At 32.0% G+C, this 17,586-nt stretch overlaps 1 protein-coding gene across 6 annotated transcripts in view; it reads right to left on the bottom strand.

Annotated features, from left to right (window-relative positions):
* The window catches only part of LOC145683952 (uncharacterized), a 304,183-nt gene that overhangs the window by 78,995 nt on the left and 207,602 nt on the right, over positions 1-17,586 (bottom strand). For 4 of the 6 annotated variants that reach the window (XM_081755666.1, XM_081755664.1, XM_081755660.1 and 1 more), the window contains exons 13-16: positions 14,290-14,885; positions 10,441-10,893; positions 7,041-7,222; positions 3,157-3,282 (exon numbers count right to left, since the gene is read on the bottom strand). In XM_081755666.1, coding sequence (XP_081611792.1) covers positions 3,157-3,282; positions 7,041-7,222; positions 10,441-10,893; positions 14,290-14,885 — 1,357 coding nt within the window. The remainder of the gene's footprint in view (positions 1-3,156; positions 3,283-7,040; positions 7,223-10,440; positions 10,894-14,289; positions 14,886-17,586) is intronic. The other 2 variants (XM_081755665.1, XM_081755663.1) reach the window with 1 other exon arrangement.

The following is a 17,586-nucleotide window of genomic DNA, read 5'->3' on the forward strand; positions in this document are numbered from 1 at the left end:
TTCCTCTCGAAGTGTGCCGGAAACTGAAAGAGATTAGGACTAGGACTAGGATTTTAGATTTCTGAGCTTCTGGCGTAGAAAGCCATTTAGCCCGTCACGTTTGAGGGATGATGTTCCTCGGCGAACACACTATTTGGGGAAAAGGAAGGAAGAAAGGATTGGGGAAGGAAGGAAGCGGCCTTAGACCTATAGGTTAGGTACCACCCCGGCACTTGCCTGGTGTGAATGAGGAAAACCCAGGAAACTGAAAGAGACCTTACAAGGTTATCGGTTCAGTAAGACAAACAAGAGTCTTTAATATCCGAAGTGAATATCCCAAAGATAATCACTCTGACAACTGCTTCTAAACATTTGAATACAAACGAAAAATATAGGACACTATCACGAAGATATGGAAATATAAAATAACGAATAATGAATTCAATTATAGTTTGTATCTATGTTGCCACTATTTTAATTTACTTCCCTCATTTTTTTTTTTTTAATCAGAAAACTCCATAAAATATACATAATAGGGAGAAGATGACGAAAAGAATTGTCATCTCATCGAATTAATAACCAAGAAAGCAGTAAGAGAAAGGTATGACAGGAAGATAGAGATATGTGTTAATTAAAAGGGAATAATTTATGTTAGTCCAACACACAAAGTTAGTTGTGAGGAGAATAAGAAGAAAGGATAGAAAGAAAAAGATGGAACAGTATGAGAAATGGCAAAGATTGGCATGACAAGTAAACGTAAATATTAACATGCACTTGAATTTTTATCCGTTACTAATTGATACGATGGGTGACAAATTTACTAACAGTAAATACATATTCTCATACGTTAAAACATCCAAAAGACACAAAATATGCATATAGTTTCGAGGCACACCTCACCTTTTCCTCGGGCCACACAGAGAAAAACTTGTAGATATATAAAATAGGGGATTATGAAATTCTCTGCTTATTCATTCTGTAGAATAAAGGTGATGGGATGATTTTGAAGTCCAATAGTAAGTTATTTCATCACTTTTATTCTACTAGATAGGCATCAGAGAATTTCAAACATTATGCATCATTTTGTGTAGCAGCAAGTTGTTCTCAGATGCGCCAAAGAAGAGGCGACGAGTGCCTCGAAACTACATTCAGATTTTGTTTCTTTTAGATATTATTAGGTATGATAATTTTTACTGTTCTTTCAAATTCTTGAAGAGGAAGAGTTATTTACATCGATGGATTCTAATGCCTTATATTATTAGAAAACTGATAACTATCACAATATCTCTTAATAATTTAAAATGTAAAAGTAATTTAAATTAACTACCAAATAGATTAGTTAACAGGACAAAATCACTGCAAAACATACTTAAAACCTAAACTTTCTTACATTTTTTATTGACTTTCTTCTATAGCCCGTATTTTGTATATATTGTACTAAATTAAAGCTATGCATTTCTGTTATGTAAATCTTGACAATTAGTGATCTATTATATTTGGACACACACACACACACACACACACACACACACACACAAAATGTCAGAAAAACTTGAATAAACATACAAATACTGAATAAATTAAACATAGTAAACACAAAATTCATTAAATAGTATAATATATATACATATTTGTGTAGATTTAGGTATAGATTTAAATATATTTATACAAAAGTGAAACGAAGCAATATATATTAATTATTTATCCACTTATCAAATGTTAGGTGGTAATAAACATGCAACTCGTTTTGTAGATGCTTAAGAATAGCACATAATGCAAGCAAGACTAATAAAAATGTTTAGTTTTCTAAAGAAGCATGTACATACTTTTCAAGTAGTCTCTTCCTAGCCAAAGACATCATGCTAACAACTGAAAGGATAGCCATTATTACGAACATCTAACATAACAGAAAGTTTATGTAAAAGATACTTTCAAAAATATTAAAGATAATTCCACGAAGTCAAACTTAGATATGCGAAAATATTTTCTTTAGATGATTGGTATGTATGGGTCATGTCATGGTATATACTACACATTCATATTGATGCTTTGCTGTAAAAAATGTTTAGGATGGAGATTGAGCGCAAATACGTATAAAGTCTTTGTCAATGGCATAAGGAGGGTTTATAACTTACACTAGATTCGTAGGTTGAAATGAAAGCACATAGGATAACATAATACTAGAATAGTTACACCAGTAGATGCTAGTGATTATGTTATAGCTACTAGGAAGAATAATCATTGATGGAGAAGTGCCATGGATAGAAATGCTGAAGAAGAGAGTCATTTGGCAATCAAAACAAGTGTGGAAGCCGCCTAAAGTGATTTTATGCAGCAGCACTCTCAGAGGATTTAAAGACCACTGGTTCGATGGCAGTATGCAAGTAAGATGATTTTAAAAGATAGGGGAAGTAGGTGTTGATGAGAAGTATTAGAATATTATACAAAACTGTACTTTACTTGTAGATTTTATTAATAAATTGTGACTGTACAGGTTGCTTTGTACTGTACCCTAATTGTATGGAACATAAAGCTATGTGAATAAGCAAATATTTTATACGAGAATTGATTAAAGTACCAAATCATGATTCAATGCAATCTCTTTTGTATATTTGATATCGAATTTTACATACTTATGTATATAGAGAGATAGACAAAGGGAAATTTAAATAAACCTATGCTGGATGATAAATTTTATTGCATATTTTCATGTGGAGTTTTCTATATATGTCTTTGCAATTGTATTCGTATTGACAACGAAGCCTGTCCACCAAAGCGTATGTGTAAAGCCATTTCAATTCTGAATAACTTAAAATATTATTGTGCTTTCTTAGTGCAGTATGTCCGAATGTACATATTATTAATATTTCCTAATGATAATCAAATGTATTTGCTTTGTATAGATACACCACAATGCTATTTGCTACAAAAGAAATTTATTATCACAATAAAATCAATGCTTTGGAGATCAGATTATTTCTACTTTCACATTCAGTGGTATTATATACACTCCACAAGCAGGTACAATCCAAAATGAAACAAAATAAAATAAAATAAAATAAAGGGGAAATAATTTTTCAAACAATATTTTTCATTCATTTTATAAATACGCATTTTTTAAAGGAATGAAACGAGTACATTAAAGGGGCAGGATATCAAACTTGTTTAGGAATTTACCTCTTTCTCTAGTTTCGAAATTTTCTCTTTCCTTGTATTTAGTATTCGTTCATTCTTTTTCGTCTTGTCTTCTAATTCTTTCACTCGTTTTTCCGCGTCAATTATCTTTTTGTTCTTTTCTGTTATCTACGAAGAGCAAAGGAGACAGAGCAGTAAAGAATAAAATATTAAGAGATTCGTGTTAAAACATATTATTAATAGTAAGTAAGTATATACATACAGATCACATAAAGTAATACATCCTTGAGTTCAATTACATCGATTAGGATGTTATGGAGTTATAATACATGTAAAATATTAATAGCATTAGTCATTTGTATTCACATAATTTATTTTGTTTAAGTAAGAGTACGACTATTAATAACATCTGTAAGATTTAAAATTCTGATAAATAAGAAATATAGTAATTTGAAATTCTACTGAAGTGTAACTAGTACTAAAATTAAATTACAGACTATTAGATTTACCATATAATTCTTTGTCTGTGTGCCTTTAAGTTATCTTGAGTGATAATTACATATACGAGGAAAAATCAAAAAGTAAAGGGACTTAAGCAATTTTTCGCACTAGGGTTTGGTAACACTGATAGTATCCAGCGCTGAATTAGTGTCGCCTGCAACACTTCTATGCAACGTGTCATTCATATTCCCGCGTTATTCGTTGGAGTGTACCAGACCGTTAAACATGGCAGCTCAATTATCGATCTGCACCAATGAGGAAATTATTCGTCGAATGCAAGCTTAGTATGGTGACAACTGTTTATCTCAAAGCAAGATCTACGAATGGATAGAGCGTTTCAAACAGGGAAGAGCTTCTTTATGTGACGAGGAAACATTTGGTAGGTCATCGACGTCAATGACTGAGAACAATTTGAAAGTCGTCGAGGGTATGGTGATGGAAAATAGACGGACGAAATCGACAACACTTTACATAGCAGTCGTGGCTCAGCGTATTCCATTGAAGAGAGCGCTCAAGGGAAGAAGGTTTGCAACAGATGCAGAAGTCATTGATGTGGTGCAAAATTGGTTACAAGTGCAACCAAAAAAAAAAAAAAAATCCGACGGAATCAAAAAACTTGTAAAACGTTGGGAAAAGTGCGTTGAAATGCAGGGAGATTATGAAGAAAAATAATGTATGTTTCAGTTTTCTATCATACCTTTTCTCAAGTCCTTTACTTTTTTGATTTCTCCTCGTATATACAGAGTAAACTGAGCTGCTGTAGAGTGCGGAACCCGTATACATACGTGCTTTCATTCAAGATTTATTTTAACGGTTTTCGTCCATCATACTTCTACGGAGTTCGGGATCTTGAATTATTCCTTGGTGGATTTCATAGTTTGTAATTTTGTTACTATATTATGCGCAAATGCTTGTTAATGTTCTGTTAGCGTCATTTTCTGAAAGCTATATGCTAGTTGTTTGGATTCCCGGCGGGAGCTCATGTGGTTCGGATTCCACGTTAATCAGTAGGTCCACGTCTCATATAGCCTCGCTGCTGAAAGGGACGCTAAACTAAAATCAACAACAAGCTAGTTGTTTGGACACCTCCTACGAGTACAGTCATTTCAAAGTATTTGTAAAGAGCCGTTCTTCAAAATTTTTCTTAAAAAAAAAGAATATGATGAACGAATAGAGTGCAAGTACTGATATGCAATCAAATGTTAAAAAAAAGAAAGAAAAAAAAGAAAAAATCTAAACAAATATAGTAAGCAGAATGTAGTATATGTGCTTCCCTTATGTATATTATAAGTAAACTTTTTATTTTATGTGAATTCCGTACAGTACATAATGCACAAAATAATCGTATTATTGGAATGTAAAATATCATATATCGATATAAGGAAAAAGATTAAAACTTTTCAGCGGTGTATGATACATTATTCTAAATTTCGACATTTGATAATTTAAAATATAGCAAAACATGCCAGCATTCAAAGTGTTAAGCTTTGAATTTTCAGCCAAAAATTATATATTTATTCTGTTTGTAATTCTCGACAGTATGTTTACGTTAAGCACAGTTCAAATGAAAATGACTTTGATTTATGGTGATTTCATTTTGAGGTTTAAATTTTTATCTTGAGTTTGTCTCAACCTTTAAAAATATGTTCGAGTTGAACTAAGCCCGTCTTTTAAAGATAGCTTTCATAACCATTAAATTTAGATAACATTTTAATTAGGATATTGTTAGAAATAAATAATAATTTCTCATAGTAACTCAATGGAACAATAGTCAGTGGTGGCTCTCGAGGGATGTCATATATAGTAAAAATGAAATGTTACTACTTTAAGGTAAGGGAGGAAAACTTGGATAGTGTTCATATTTTTCTATACGAGAACATTAGGTAAATTTTCTTCCTCTAGTTAGGGTAACTGTCCCAATAATTGACAGTATAAGAACAGTGTTTGACAAATTGCAAGTTTCTTCACCCTTTAAATGAGCCTGGCTTACTGATCTCTCGTAGAGGTACGAAGGCATCCTTCCTTCATCTATATAGACCATCATAAAAATAATAGACTAATAATTATTTTTTACAATATGTATACGAAAAGTTGATCATTGTACCAGTAATTGACACCAAGATTTGTGAGATTCACCAGTAATTGACACCTTGTGACCCAGTAATTGACATCTCCTAATATCTTATTCTAATGAACCATATAATTTTCTACCAACTTATCAAGCTGATTTATAAGTTTCCACCTGGATAAACATGTTTATTTCTTTCGCTAATATATTTTAGCTATTATAGCACTATTTTGCACTGTCCATCGATTTTCTGTTTTCTTTGCAGAACTACTACTTAGAGGCAAATATTAACAGTGGTGTGGGATTAACAACACTGCAAAGGAAGAAAAGGTGGCAGCATTTGCTTGTACCTAGTCCCGCAGTCTTGTTGCGTCGGAAAAAAGACGACAGTGTCAATTACTGGTACACTGTCAATTATTGGGACAGTTACCCTACTTTTCTTTTCTTTTCTACCAATGCAATTTCCCTCAAGAGCCGACTCTCGCAATTTTCGTTTAATTAAAAGAAATAGTTGTATAAAATTACACAATCCTCATATATAAACGTGCCTATACTGGAAAAGAAAAGAAGAATGTATTTATACAGGGTGGGACAAATAAAAGTGACCTGGAGAACAGAGTTCCAGAGTACAAAGAAATACAGCAAAGAAAAGACAATACTTCGCTAAACTGCTTATAGCAGATGTTGAAAATGACGACCATTCATCTTTTGAAGGATCACTTAAATGAAATGACCACAATTTCAGGTGTTCGGACATGTTTCGGAATGTTTTTATTATTTATTTATTTATTTATTTTTTGCTTTGTTCAAAACAGATCCTGTCTGAGGCCATTTTCTGACTACTCGTTGCATTGCACTCTTTGCTGGAACTTTGACACCATGAAATTCATGAGCAAACAACTGACCAAATTCTTTCCACAAATTTGTTTTCACGTAACTTTTCACAACGAACACTATCTGCTGCACTGTGAGTACCATCTTTACTTGGCATTGCTCAACTCACACTGACACAGCCCGCGCTAAGTTATGAGCCGGTGGTGTGCGTACACGTGGCGTGCGCGTCATAGGTATGGTTCCATTCATGCATTCACGTCTAATCGTATCCACTCGTCCGGGCTACTTTTATTTTTGCCCCACGCTGTATAAGCACTACAGTTGTATTCAAGATGTTATTTATTTCACCAAACAGTACTACATTAAATTCGATAGTAAGTAAAAAGTTTGACAACTCTTACAGATAACTATCTCTCAGTCTTCGTACAGAAGGAGATAATAATTAAGAAACATTTATTTTATGGAGAGATCAATAAATTATTTATTAGTACTTATTTCTGTCAGGAAAGCAAAATTTACTCACCTCCTTTTGTAATCTGGTTTTCTCTAATTCCAATTTTTTTGTCTCATCTTTCAGTGAACTACGATCTTCCATTTCGCGTCTTAAGCCTGCTGATATAGCCTTTTCATCCTCCAGATCCCTTTTCAATTCTTCGATGCGCTCAATAAATACATTCATATCTTCCTGTTTCTTAGAGAGTTCAGCTGTAATTATTAAACAAAAAAGTCATATTGATTCTTCATATAAATATTTAGTATTATACAGAATGTCTAGTCCTGTTCGTAGCAGATAAATAAATAATACCTAAAGTAGTCGGCTGAATAGTACAAGTATGATTCACACCGAATTGTTTGATATGTATGTAGTGCAAATTTAATTTTTCCTTTACTAATTACAAGTTTCTAAGCTAGAAGTCATCAGTGACGAACAAATGTTCACTGGAAGCACTGAGTTTGTCAGGGAGCAGATAAATAGAAAACGCTAACAACTAAAGGAAAGTATCTGTAACACTGTTGTCAGTTCTAGTGTAATTGTATGGATTGAAAATACGTAATGTACAAGATTTTTTTCTTTTCTTTTTTTTCTTTTTTTCTTTTTTTTTAATATCGTACAATCGGTAGGAGATATCAGTAGAAAGCTTTATAATTCTCTGCATACTTGACAAATAGAGCTGTGGTATATAAACAGAACAGGGGAGAATGGGAAACGAAAATGAAGTGTGTAGTATTGCTATATTAATGAAAGGAAGAAACAAACAATTTAAACTTATTTTACACACCAAATTATCTGTAGGTTTGATTGAATAATACACAAAGAATGCAAAAGTGCATTACTGGATCGAGACTCGCATCGAGTATCTTCGGCGTACCGTTCCGATGCGTTAACCACTACGCTACCCAGTCCGCTCCCAGAACAGCCATAAACTCTCTCACTCTTCCGAGCTCTTTCACTCAGACCACGTGGTTTATACCACAATTTAGCTGTTGACCAAGATCCTGGTACAATGAAGATCTGGATTCGAGTCCCGATCCAGTCTGCACTTTTTCACTTTTTGTATATAGTGTACTTTTAGTTTTAGTTTTTATATATATCTCTTAGAGAGTACATCTTAAATCGTTGTAATTAGGAGTTATGAAGTGTAAACCATGCATAACTATATTATAATTTAAATAAGAAAGTCTCACCCAAAATAAACACTTGTCATTACTAATCGGTGTTACACTTTAGGCAAAATATCATTGCCTTTATGAGAAACATTCTTCTGATAAAGACAATGATATATTGCCAAAACTATAACATAGATTAGTAATAACATGTGCTTATTTTTGTCAGATTTTCTTACTATTTAAGTTATAATGTTATTACTAAACGCTAATGTTATTACTAAATACAAAATAAATACTTGTTATTACTAATCTGTGTTACACTTTAGGGAAAATATCATTGTCTTTATGAGAAACATTTTTCTGATAAAGACAATGATATATTACCGAAACTATAATACATATTAGTAATAAAAATGTCTTTATTTTGATCGTTTTCAATCTATTTATCGTTCATTTGGTAGTTATCATTCTATTTGAATAGATTACTTATTCATTTATATACTGTGTATAAAAAATAATTAACTAACACATCCTATCTATTGTTATTTATTTTCTCTTAACAGTGACGCACATACTACTTGTAATATGAACATTTCTCTGCATAATTTTCTAGTAAAACAAGTACAAAATACCACTCAATTAATTAGTCAATATTAGACAGTTTGTCGTCTTAATGCAATTTATTGATTTGAAGTTTATTTTTTTGATATTTGGATCATATCGAGAACACTCATCATATCGTTAAGTATTATATAGAAAACTAGCCTTCAGCTAGCTGGAGCCCCCGTCCTTAGACCCCCGAGTTTGCTCAGCCTACGGCCCCGTACTTCTTAAACTCACAATTCTATAGAATTTCAAGTTTCCTTTCCTGTTTCAACTATCTAAAAGATAAGATTTTGTATTCCAAGAAGACGTTCATTTAAATAACATGAGAACTTTTTCATGCCTCCTTTAGACCCCTTAGAAACTAAAAATATTCATTTTTGGAAATTTTCCTCTGGGTTAGTCCCGGAAGGCCATGCCAAATATCATCATCCTTACCCTGCCGGAAGTGCCTAAATATTTTGGGGTGTAGATGTCTCATGTAAATAACATAAGAAAGATTTTTTCAGTTTCCCATAAGACCACTCTAAAGTTGGAAATTTTTATTTTTGGTGATTTACTTGGGTAACACTAACAGAAACGTACAAGCATACCGAATTTCAAGTTTTTATTTAAATTCCAAGTATCTAATATATGAGATTATAAGTCCAAAAAATGTTTATTTAAATAACGTGGGGAAATTCTTCATTTCTTCTTTAGACCCCTAAAAATTAAAAATATTGAATTTTGACAATTTTTCTCTGGCTTAGTTCCGAAAAGCTACAATTATGCCATATTTAATCATTGTATCCCTACACGAAGTGCCCAATAATTTTAGGACGTAGATGTCCTATATAAATAACATGGAAAAGATTTTTCAATTGCCCATAAAACCACTCTAAAGCTGCACATTTTTATTATTGGTGGTTTACTTAGGTAATAATAATGAAAACATACAAGCATGCCGAATTTTAAATTGTTATTTTAATTCCAAAGGCCCAAAGAAACGCCTATTTAAATAACATGGGCAATTTCTTCATCTCACCTTTAGACCACCTACAAATTAAAAATATTCAATTTTGGCAATTTTTGTGATGGTTAGTCCCGAAAAGCTACCATCATGCCAAATTTCAACTTTCCACGTCAACTGAAAGTACGCCTTTATTTTATGTCAGTCAGTTAATGTACTTTTATATACAGTTAGGATATTTTTAAAAATTACTTACAGAAATGTTAATATTATTTTCTGACTTTCGCAATATTTTGAAAAACACGTGAGAAAAGAAGGGGGAAGATTTATGAACATCCTTAAATCAAGTAGGAGTATTTGTCCTTTGATAACGACTGTTATGCATGCAATCGAAATATGTAGGGCACACCAAGTTATTGGTTCATATTCACAGAATTGTATATTGTTCTTTAAAATTCAGCAAATGAATAACACAATTTTCTTGAATTAAGGTAGTAAATTACTCTAGTATCTATAAGTTTCAAACAATTGACTAGAAAGATAGAAGTTTCCAAGAATCTTTTTAATATTCATCAATAATATAGAAATAGGATTTCTGATCATACTATTCATATTATCCTCTTTCGATACTGTGGTTTCTTTATGAAAATCCTTGCTTCCAGTGGAAAATTAGATTAGGCCTTAAATCCCAAAAATCTCACAAATACAGAAATAAAATAGAACAATATCCTAAACATAAATATTTAATATTTGCCACGATTACCTTTTTCTGAATTTAGTTTATTTAGCTCTTCCTCCATCTTTTTGTTTTCTTCACTCAGCTTTTTATTTTCTTCTTGAGCTTTCTTGTTATCTTCTTCAGCTTTCTTTTTAGCTTCTTCTGCTTTCTTTTTGTCATCACTCAACTTTCTTTTATCCGTTTCTAACTTCTTCTTTTCATCTTCTAATTTCTTCTTGTCTTCTTCTGCTTTCTTCTTCTCTTCATCAAGTGTCTTTTTATCCTTCAATAATTTCTTTTTCGTTTGTTCTGCTTTATCTGCTCTCTCTTTCTCAGTCTTCAAATTCTTCTCTAACTCCTCTATCTTGCTTTTTGTGTCACTATCTCCAGTAACTTTTTCATCTTTTGCCTTGCTACCTCCTTTCTTAACAGATTCTAATTCCTCTTCTATCTTCTTTTTATCATCTTCTGTATTTTTAAGAACTACCATCAGTTCACCTGCGGAGCAGAAAGTAAAATATATTTTACATAAATACTGATCTTAGAAGGAGAAAATCCTAGTTTTGATATAGACATAAACGCGAATAGTAATTTTACGTTCTCACATTTAAATACAAAAATATGAACTCAACAATATAATAAAAGCTCTTTTTTTGGTATATGTTTGAATCTTAATGTGCTTTTAGGCTACTTAAAACGTGAATCTACTGTATATGTACTCCCAACCAAGATGAACCTAGGTCTTCTGCAAAAAAGACGATAATACTAATTATATAGGTGTGACGGAGTTCTAATATACTAAATCCAATAAGTCAATTGTCTTACAGATCAATTTAAGACAGTTTTCCTTTTTGTTTTCTATTACTACTATTATACAAGTATAACTGCAAATATATTTGTTGCGAATTTGACCTTAATCTACACATTTCACAAGCAAAGAAAATACGGTCATGGATATACAGCGTTAACTATGTTGAAATTAATCACTTCAGAAACATCTAATGGTATGAGCTTACAATATTGTCGAAATTCTGCAAATTGCAAATAATTCAACAACTTTCACCAGTATATTGTTATTGTTAATTTTTAATTTCCTTGCTGTTGTTATTATTGTATCTTTGTTACCGTTTATCTTTGATTTACTGCTTAATTACTTATCATGTTTTCATGACAAATGCAACATTATTTAAAAGTTCAAGTCTGTATCGCATTTTGTTTCCGCCTTCGACACAATTGCGGTAATATATTCACGATTTTTATCAAAATTTTCGATTAAATTGTGTAAAACTTTTTTAAAAATTTTTTGCAGCATTTAAGACTTAAAAAAGCCACTAAGCTTACAAGTATGAAGATTGTTTTTAGTGCAAATGAAATAATTTTGTAATTAACTTTGTTCCTTAACTGTAAATAGCATGACAACTTAACTCAAAACATTAACGGATTTGCAACGCACCAAAATCTTCATGGATATAATTCTCAATTAATTATAACTTCAATTAAATTGATGTATTCGTTGCTAACCAATCAAATATTCTTTGGATTTGATAAAGTATTTTTGTGACTATGTAATTAATATTTTGATATTTCTGCACTGTGGTCATTCACTGCAAATGCAAAAGAATGGGAAAAATCTACTTTAATTTTGCGTTTAATTATTCTTATGCGAAGGAAGAGAACTGAAAATGTGATAGCTGTTATACTATATACAGAGTCCACCAGAAAAATGTATACACTCTTTGTCATCCTGTATTAGGATACTGGCATTAATAAATGTTCTGAAGTATGTTGTAATATGGTTTTTCGCCCAACAGTTGTCGACATTGTCAATGGATGTCGGTACTGTTGGCACGTTTAGTGAGATAAGAAAATGACAGGAGCACCCTTGACGTTCGAGCAGCGTAATTACATTTTGAAGTGTTTTATCAGGTTTGGGAATGCCATCGAAATGCAGAGTTAGTGGAGAGGGGAGTTTAAACTAAATGTAATTAGAAAAAGGTAAGTTTTTAAAGATAAACCTGCAGGAGTTCTGAAACACGTTCATACTAATTTATGGATACACGTTTTCCATATGCTTAAATAAATTAATAAAGAAAAGTCTCAAAAATTGATTGGTTTCTTAGTTTTATATTTATTAATTTTTCAAATAATAAAATTGAAATTTTTTACGTTAATTTATCAATATAATTCTACAGTATGTTTTTACGTTATGTATCAAAGTTTTTTCAGACCAAAGTGTTCTGATCAAAGGTAGTTCCAGCCCATTTACCTAGAGTTAGTAGGCAGAGTCACTAAACCAGTAGTGCACGGATAGGTTAGCCTGTTGCTTTCATTTGTGGTTAAAAATACTGTATGGAGAACTGAAAATTAGAAAGCTAAAGTGAAGATGTAAACTGAGGGTTGAGGTTATAGACACAAATAGGCAGGAATTGATTAAACCATTGTAATCATATGAAAAGCTGTGTTCGCACCAAGCATTTAAATGTTTAAATCATACGACGACAAGAACTCGTTAAGTGTAGCCTGTCAATATAAATGAACGTAGTATATTTTCATGAGCAGAGATGATTCTTGGGTTCACTTTCTCTTATAGAAAAGATGGGAGAGTCTAGGATTTGCCGTCTAAATATACTGTCATATGCTTTACAATAGAGAAATAGTTATTTCTTTGTGCGTGATATCTACGAGTATTCGACATAGGGTGAAAAAGTGTAGTGCAACTGATGAACAATTTCTAACAACACTCACAGAAGTTATTTTAGATAGTGGCTCTAAATGAGGTGATTCTTCAGATAATGATGGTGTTTCTGTTACATATGTTGATAAGAATAAGGACAAGCCTAGTGCCCAGATTAAAAGAAAATTAAAAATGTAGTTTTCTTCCGTTAGGGACAAAGGAGCAAAAGTGCATGGTAATGCAAAAAATGCGGTTTAACCCTCCATTTACCAGAATCTTTAAGATTTATCACACAAAAGAAAGAAACATATTATATTAGCTGTAAGTGTACGTTTATAGCCTCAGAATTACTGTATTAGCCCGAATATAGGCAGCACTTTTTCCCCTAAATTTTGGCTTGAAAAATTGTAGTGCGGAATATAATCGAGATTTCCCCCCTCAGATCATAAATCGTCGATTTCAAAATGACATGTATACGTATCTTGTGTGTTGAAATTAATACCATTACAAGTTACTTCAGTTATGTTTGTAAACCATCAAAGATTTAAGAAGAAAATAGCAGAAAAACATCCCTTGTTCGCAAAAATTACTACTTTCATTGGGTACCGGTAACACCTTACGCTGGCAAGAAAAACACTTGTAGACTTAATAGTTTTATTAACAGGAATACGTATCTTTATTATACAGTATATATAATATATACGGAATATTTATCATCTTCATCTTCATGAGTCATCCTTAGTTATGCGAGAGTTAAAGAAGGGGAGGGAGAGAGATATACATTTCAAAGTACTGTCTAATTGAACTTTCTCGTAAATTTAGTACCGCGCCCTATATTCGAGATTTACTTTTCTCTATAATCTCGTGTCGGTGCGGTTTATATTCGTTCGTGGCCTATATTCGCACAAAATACGGTATGCATGCAAATTTCTAGCCAAAATGTTTGTTACTTTATTTTTTGTGAATTTTTAAGTGTTCATGCAATATGTAGAATTCTCTAAGATATTTAAATTTGGTTTCTACGCTTACTGCAAGGCATTGAAATTTGACACTAAAGCGTTAAATGTAGCTTCATTATAAAGACTTGCTTCCATGCTTCAAATAATAATTTTTCGACATAAGGCTTTATAACCTCCTACACGATCAAGCAGTAAAGTCTTTGGTAGAAGTCCTTTCTTCTGGGTAATAAAAGTAAATAATGTACATTTTTTTTTACTTACCAATTTCATTTTCCAACTCTTCGACCATTTTCTTCATTTGAAGTTTCGTTGTCATATCACCTGGTTTCTTCGGTGTTCTTTCTTTGTAGTTACTAGCGTCTTTCAACTTGCTAAGCGTTTCGTTTAGTTTTTCGTTCTCTAGTTCTACTTTCGTTAGCTGAGTCTTTAATTTCTCATAATCCTCTGTCTTGCTTTTAACATCTTTCTGAAGATCTTCTTTTTCCTTCTTCAATTTTTCGACTTCTGGAGGTTCTTTCACTTTCTTTTTAACATCTGACAGAGGTGTCTTAGTTGGCAACATAGGCTTCTCCTCTTTGCCACTAGCTGCCTTGAGTTCATTAATTTTATTGTTAGCTTCTGTCAACTTAGCTTCAAGAGTTTTCACTTTTTCTTTTAATTCGTTGGTTTCGGTGTCATCAGTACTGGCTATAGGTGTTCTACTACGAACTGCTCGTAATTGTAGTCTTTTGTTTTCATTTGTAAGTTTCTCGTTTTCAGATTCAAGATTTTGAGTTTTTGTTCGTAAAACAGCTGCTTCCTGCTCTATTACTTGAAGCTGACGTCTCAAATCTAGGGCTTCATTGCTGTCTAAAGATCTATAAGAAAAATATACATATATCACTTTTCGTACGACTATTATGTATTACTCTATTATTACAAAAGAGAGCTTTCTTGTTAAAATTGTAGCAGGTTACTTGAAAATTTTAAATATACAGTAATTAAAAGTTTTCCTCTGTACTACGTATGAAAGCAATAATGGAGTACTGGGGGTTTTGACCATCATTGGGGCATCAACAGGGCATGATAAAGAGATAAGAAGGGAGAAAATTGAGGAAAAGGTATTGAGCACTAAATTGTATGTAAAACAATAATGTGGACGTAACATTGTACTACAGCTAAGGCAGCATTAACTTTTTCTGTCTTTGTTGTATCTGCTTGTCTCCTAACTTCTAAGAAAGTCTATGTTACTTTCTGAAAGCCAATATAGCCCTGAATATGACGTTGCTCAGTTGCTGTTCTTTTCTTATTATTTCTCCCTTTCTATCTCTTTGTTTCTCTGTCTGATGAAATATCAGCAAAACCATTTGTTATAATTATCTTTTAGGTCCACTTCGAGATTTCTTTGTTGCAAAATATATAATAAGGGTTTCTTTAATCGTTTTAAATGGAATTTTGCTTTTTCTTTACTCGAACTTATACTAGAGTTTAAGCTTAACTATACTCATGTACACACATCAGTTTTTAATCAAATGATCACTGTTTAGTGAAAGCAGAGTTTAATCATACAAAACTATAGTTAAGAATTAAACGCTCACATTGCAAAACGCTTTTTAGAAGATAGGTCAGTTCAGTAAATTTTTGTCACTTTGTAACTTTGTATATTTTCCATAAGTAGAAGCTTTGCTTTGTTATAATTAAATATAAACTAATTAATTAAATATAAATAAATATAATTAAATATAAACACAAATTAATATAAAGGCGAAACTGTAACACGTGTTGAATTTTAATGAAAACATATAGTTTTGCTCAGCAAGTAATTAGTTTATATTTAACTTTGTAAATTCTTTGTTTTCAATTTTATTTATTTATTTATTTATTTTTACAGCAATAAGTTTTGAGTAAGAAAATTGTTTAAGTGTTACAGTTTGACTCTTAATCATTCTTCAGTTGTATGAAAACAATAGCACAAGATGGCATTCAGGAAAGTGAAAAAAGTTTCATGTTAAGTGAGCCTAATCTACCGATATATGTAATAATTGTGATTATTGAAACCGCTTAACAATGTAAATTGAACGCAAAAGCAATAAAAAGAGTAAGTGAATAATTTACTTCAATTTTTGCAAATTAATTATTATTATTACTGTATTATTATTATTATTATTATTATTATTATTATTATTATTATTATTATTATTATTATTATTATTATTATTATTATTATTATTAAACAGTTTTTATATGCTGCTTTATCTCCTATTTCTGTTCTTTTTCTTATTTTTGATTATTTATTTAATATTTTTTATTTTCTCAATCTGTTTCCATTTTTCGATCATTTTGCTCTATATTATGCAAACAGTTCTATTATTCCTGTGTTCTTCTACCGACATATCCCTTCCATTATCTTTGTCTTCCTCCACTAAATTTCATTTACTTATGATACAGTGAAATGTCATATGACCAAGTATTTATGTATTACAACATAATGCCCATTTGATTGCTTCTTTTCTTTTTCTCTCTTTTATATTTTTTCTTTTCACCCTTTTTCTTTCAACTCTATGTGATGATGTATTTTAACGAAAGTACTAATATTATTTCTTTTAGTGTTGTGATTATATTTTCACTAGTTTCCAGTAATTAATTCATTTTCTATTTCTGTTTTGGTATTCCTGTTTTCTCGTTATATATATCATATATACACACAAAAGCGTGTGAAAAAATAAGATGAATTTATCTCTAAAACCCAGTTTTTTTATGTAGCTTTTTTTTTTGTATATGTTACAGATATCAAGGTGAGGGATATCTGACTTCAATTACACCCTTCTATGGTACATGCGGCAATTCAAAGATGGCATATCAACTTGAACATTCCTCCAAGGAGAAAGTGTGTGATTTTTTTTTTTTTTTTTTTTTTTAATGGGTCAAGGGACAGAGAACATCAGCCATTCGTCGAGAATTAGTGGTAGTCTATGGAGATAATCGCACAAATAAGTGCATGAATGTCATGCAACCTCACTCTTCTGTCTTCACGAATCATCGCATTGACGTCACACAAAATTCCTGTCGGTGATGGACGTTGCTAAACTGCTACTTCTGTCATCACCTGTCACAGTCCTCCTACCACTTCGTATATATACATATATGTACAGGTCTTTATCAACTTGAGAGCTCATTCGTGGCTAAGCGGTTAGCGTATGCGCCTTTGGCGTGGGATACCCGGGTTCGATTCCCGGTGGGAGCTCATGTGGTTCGGATTCCACGTTAATCAGTAGGTCCCATCTCATATAGTCTCGCTGCTGAAAGGACTTTAAACTCAAAATCAACTCAACTCTTTATCAACTTAATGAAAATAATGTCAGATTTCTGCGTTGGCAACAATCAGGCAGCACTGCGCTGTTGGTGGCGGTGTGTTAAGGAAAACTTCGTATAACGTGAGGAATAGTAAAAGAGCAGTGTGTGGTGATAGTATAAAATTGATTACTTCTCTGATTTGCAAAGAGAGTCAATTATTGGTATTCGGTAATGTAGTGCAAGTGTCGTGAAAGTGACAAGTGAGTTGTGTGTGTCGTGAGGGAC

The sequence above is a fragment of the Thermobia domestica genome, chromosome 4, assembly GCF_964235325.1.
Source record: "Thermobia domestica chromosome 4, izTheDome1.hap1.1, whole genome shotgun sequence".
Classification (NCBI taxonomy): domain Eukaryota; kingdom Metazoa; phylum Arthropoda; class Insecta; order Zygentoma; family Lepismatidae; genus Thermobia; species Thermobia domestica.